Source organism: Octopus bimaculoides, chromosome 9 (genome assembly GCF_001194135.2).
Source record: "Octopus bimaculoides isolate UCB-OBI-ISO-001 chromosome 9, ASM119413v2, whole genome shotgun sequence".
NCBI lineage: Eukaryota > Metazoa > Mollusca > Cephalopoda > Octopoda > Octopodidae > Octopus > Octopus bimaculoides.
In genome coordinates this window covers 64100473-64104538 of record NC_068989.1, presented here as the reverse complement: position 1 = coordinate 64104538, position 4066 = coordinate 64100473, and the positions used below count along the sequence as shown (strand labels likewise).

Here is a 4066-nt window from a genome sequence, read left to right as displayed (position 1 = left end):
GAAGAAGAAGAAGGAGGAGGAGGAGGAGGAGGAGAAGAAGAAGAAGAAGAAGAAGAAGAAGAAGAAGAAGAAGAAGAAGAAGAAGAAGAAGAAGAAGAAGAAGAAGAAGAATGATAATTGAACATGAGTTTATAGACAATCTGCAAGATAGTGCATAGGTTTGAAACCATTTTTTATGGAAAGTCTGATAATAACAAATAACTATAGTTTTGTGCAGAATCAACTTTAAGAGCTGTTGAATTCAAGTCATTTCCCACTGAAAGAATTTGTCCATAATTTCATTTATACTTCGTATAAATGGAGTGATGTATAACAATTTATATGAGCACGTTCAAGAAAATAGTAATGTCGATTTCTTTTACTGGTTGAAGACCTAAAAATGATTTTAGGAGGGGGATGTATAGTCGATTTACAGTGTATGGCTGTTATTCAATTTAGACAGGAGACAAAATCGTTTTTATATAATCTTAGAATTCGTTAGATTTCGACATTTTCACGTATATAAACAAAAATCTGTAATGTACCACAGAACATATCCATAAATTTATTAGCCAGCATTGTATGTTATGAGGAATGTAAACAATACATCTCGACAATACATTTCTTGGCAGAGAAGAAACAATAGCTTACATACAAATGTGCACCCACTTTAACTATCCACGAAGACAGTGCTTGTAAACTCATGCATCTTAGAAGTTAAAGTAAACAGGCTTGACCAATTAACATGTTTAACAATTTCGTAGCAGCTAGGTCTAACATGAAATTGCTGGGACATTAAAAGAGTTTTGCTTCGTGGCAATGATGTATTATAGAACCTACCTATAGATTTATTAGCCAACTCTGTATGTTACAGGATTGTAAAGAGTGTGCCTCTACAATACGTTTGTGAACAGGAAAATAATGAAGCGTTGTACATGCTGTTGGAACTTTTGTCAGCAACTGTATACTCTCTTTAACTCGCCACAGATACACTGCTTACAAGCCTGAAGGCGTGTGGTTTAGTGGATAGTAATATCGGTTCTTAATCGTAAGGTCTTGATTTCGATTCCCGGCGGTGCGTTGTTTCCTTGCGCAAAGCACATTATTTCACGTTGATCCAGTTCACTCAACTGGCAAAATGTGTTGTACATGTAATTCAAGGGACCAGCCTCGTCACATTCGGCTGTATTTGTCACGCTGAATTTCCTCGAAAACTGCGTTAAAGGCATGAGTGTCTGGAGAGTGCTCAGTGATTGCGCCTTAATTCCACGAGCAGGCTATTCCGCTGATCGTATCAACTGGTTCCCGCGTCGTCTCAATCGACGGAATGCCAGTTTTTTATTAGCCAACTAATATTCATTTCAAATTTTGGCACAAGGCCAGCAGTTTCGGGGTAGGGTGTAAGTCGATTACATCGACCCTAGTGCTCAATTTATACTTACTTTATCAACCGCGATAGGATGAAAGGTAAAGCCGACCTCGGTGGAATTTGAACTGAGGACATAAAGAAGGACTAAATGCCGCAAAGCATTTTGCTCGGCGTGCTAACGATTCTGCCAGATCACTAAGCCCACTAATATTAGCGGTTATTGTAAATAGGATAGATCAATGTGCCTATTTAACACTTCTTTGTAATAAATAAAGCGGTTGCTTTCATTGGCACTCAGAGACACGTAACAGTCTTTAAAAACGCAGTTTTCACATTAGATTGATAAAAGGTAATGTTTCAATTATCAATGCGTTTGATTGGAAATTAAGTTTAGAAAAACTTGACATTGAGTTCGAAACTAAACACTATTAAGTATTTCAATCGCTGGCCATATTTTCTATCAAATTGAATATGCATCCACCTTTTTCTTTTAAAAAATACTGTTTAATTGAAATATTGTTATTTCTAAGGTAATTCCATCCTATAAAATTATTTAGAAAGAATTTTATTTATTTCACAGAATTCTAAAATTCTTCCAAACATAATTTTAAATCATGTTAACATCAAAAATATTACTTTTAACCAACCTAATGTAATTAAATGTGCGTTTTTAAATAAAACTATTTCAAATATTTGCTTTTACCAAACACTGTTATTCATTTCTATAAATCTGTTTTCTAATTAAACTTCACTTCATTCTGAAACAGTTTACAAGTAATCATTAATATAGCGAAAAAGAAAGAAAGAAATACTGTGGATCTCATATTTTTGACGATGATTTCAAAAATTGAATACATGTTGTGATTATTGAAGACCGCCAATAAAATATAACTAACTCATTGCACTCAACTACTCACATAAAACACCGTTATTTAATTAATCCACTCCAAATCCTAAAACACCATTACAATGTGGTTCATTTCGTTAAATACTCCACATCTGATATAAAACGGGAAAAATGGATTTCAGAAAAGCGTAAAAAGTGAACAACGGAAAAAAAATGAAGAATCAAATAAATTTAAACAAAGGAAGAAGAAAGAAGTAAAAGTAGAAAACTCGTAAAATTCAAAAGTGGTAAAAACAAGAATAAAAAATTTAGAAAGGAAAAAGAAGAGACAGAATCGACTCACAGCTTTCAACTTCTACCGTGCAATTCTGGACATCTAGTGGATAATAATGCAAATCCATCATGCAGGCCAAGGTTGTTGTAAACCTGTTTTAAAGAAATGAAACGAAATGAAATAGATGACTAAGAGACAATTCACATAATTCAGTGGAGATATTTCAATCACAAGCTAATGTCATTTATTTCGCAGGAGAGGATGTGAGATAAAGAAGAAGATGTAGAAGAAGAAGAAGTAGAAGAAAAGGAAGAGGAAGAGGAAGAGGAAGAAGAAGGTGATGATGTAAAAGAGCAAATTATTACAGAAACACATAGGAAAAATTTGTTAAAAATAAAGGAAAGATAAATAAAAATTAAATAAAGCAAGCAATATAAGGTTGGAAAAATCGATGAAAAATTTCTCCAAAGAATTACACTAGACTTTAATTAATATTTTGAGCATTCTTAAGTATTTAGCTCCGAGCTAAATATTCTATATTGAAATGTCTCTTGTGGAGAAAACGTACTTACATATGAATATATTCATAACATAAACATATACACGTGAACATAGACATGTACGTAATCTCACATAGCACATACGAACACACACGCACATACATGTGTGTGTGTGTGTGTATATATATATAAATATGTATATATATATATATATATATATATATATATATATATATATATATATATATATATATATATATATATATATATATATATGTATATGTATACACACACACACACACATACACTCATGTATATATAAATATATATACATGCACATCTATTCATACATGCATATATAATTTCAGACATAATGCAAGCATGTATACATATATTAATGTGTTTTCAAAATGGAGAATGCAGTTGCTAATACGCAAGTATACGACATAAGCATGCGCACACATGTACAAACCAGATCACGTGCAAACTACAAACACACACACACACACAGACTCTTATATATACAGGTATATAAACTCTACATAAGCACATGATAATATGCACTTATACAAGTACATACATACAAGCAAACTCAAAACACTTTCACGCATACATATATGTGTACACGCACATAAAATCTCGTAATTGTCATGCATATGTGTTAATAAACGCAAATGTGTGTACGAGACAGTGTAACAACTGAAACGATACATATCTCAACGTCTATACGCATGCGCTGACTCGAACACAATACTAATTATATACATATATACATAGAGCATGTTTTGCGATGATAATTACTAGAAATTGCTAACACACACACACATGCAGACACACACACGTACACGCGCACACTTACACAGACGCATAAGTACATGAACAAATGAAAGGAAGTAGTATTCAGCACGTTTGGCTGGAAGTTCCATGTATTTAATAATGGTTTAACTCAGTTTCGCATTACCTAAATTGTTTTAGGCCTAGGATAAGTCAGGTGTTCGACGCTGTTTCTGCGTATCTATCTATCTATCTATCTATCTATCTATCTATCTATCTATCTATATATATATATATTTACACACACACACACACACACACAC

General features: G+C 33.0%; 1 protein-coding gene across 1 annotated transcript in view; it reads right to left on the bottom strand.

The window, feature by feature from the left end:
• Window positions 1-4066, bottom strand: part of LOC106872511 (gamma-aminobutyric acid receptor subunit beta) — a 413986-nt gene that overhangs the window by 133009 nt on the left and 276911 nt on the right. The window contains exon 5 of the mRNA XM_052970715.1: window positions 2539-2621. Within this exon, the coding sequence (XP_052826675.1) occupies window positions 2539-2621 (83 nt within the window). The remainder of the gene's footprint in view (window positions 1-2538; window positions 2622-4066) is intronic.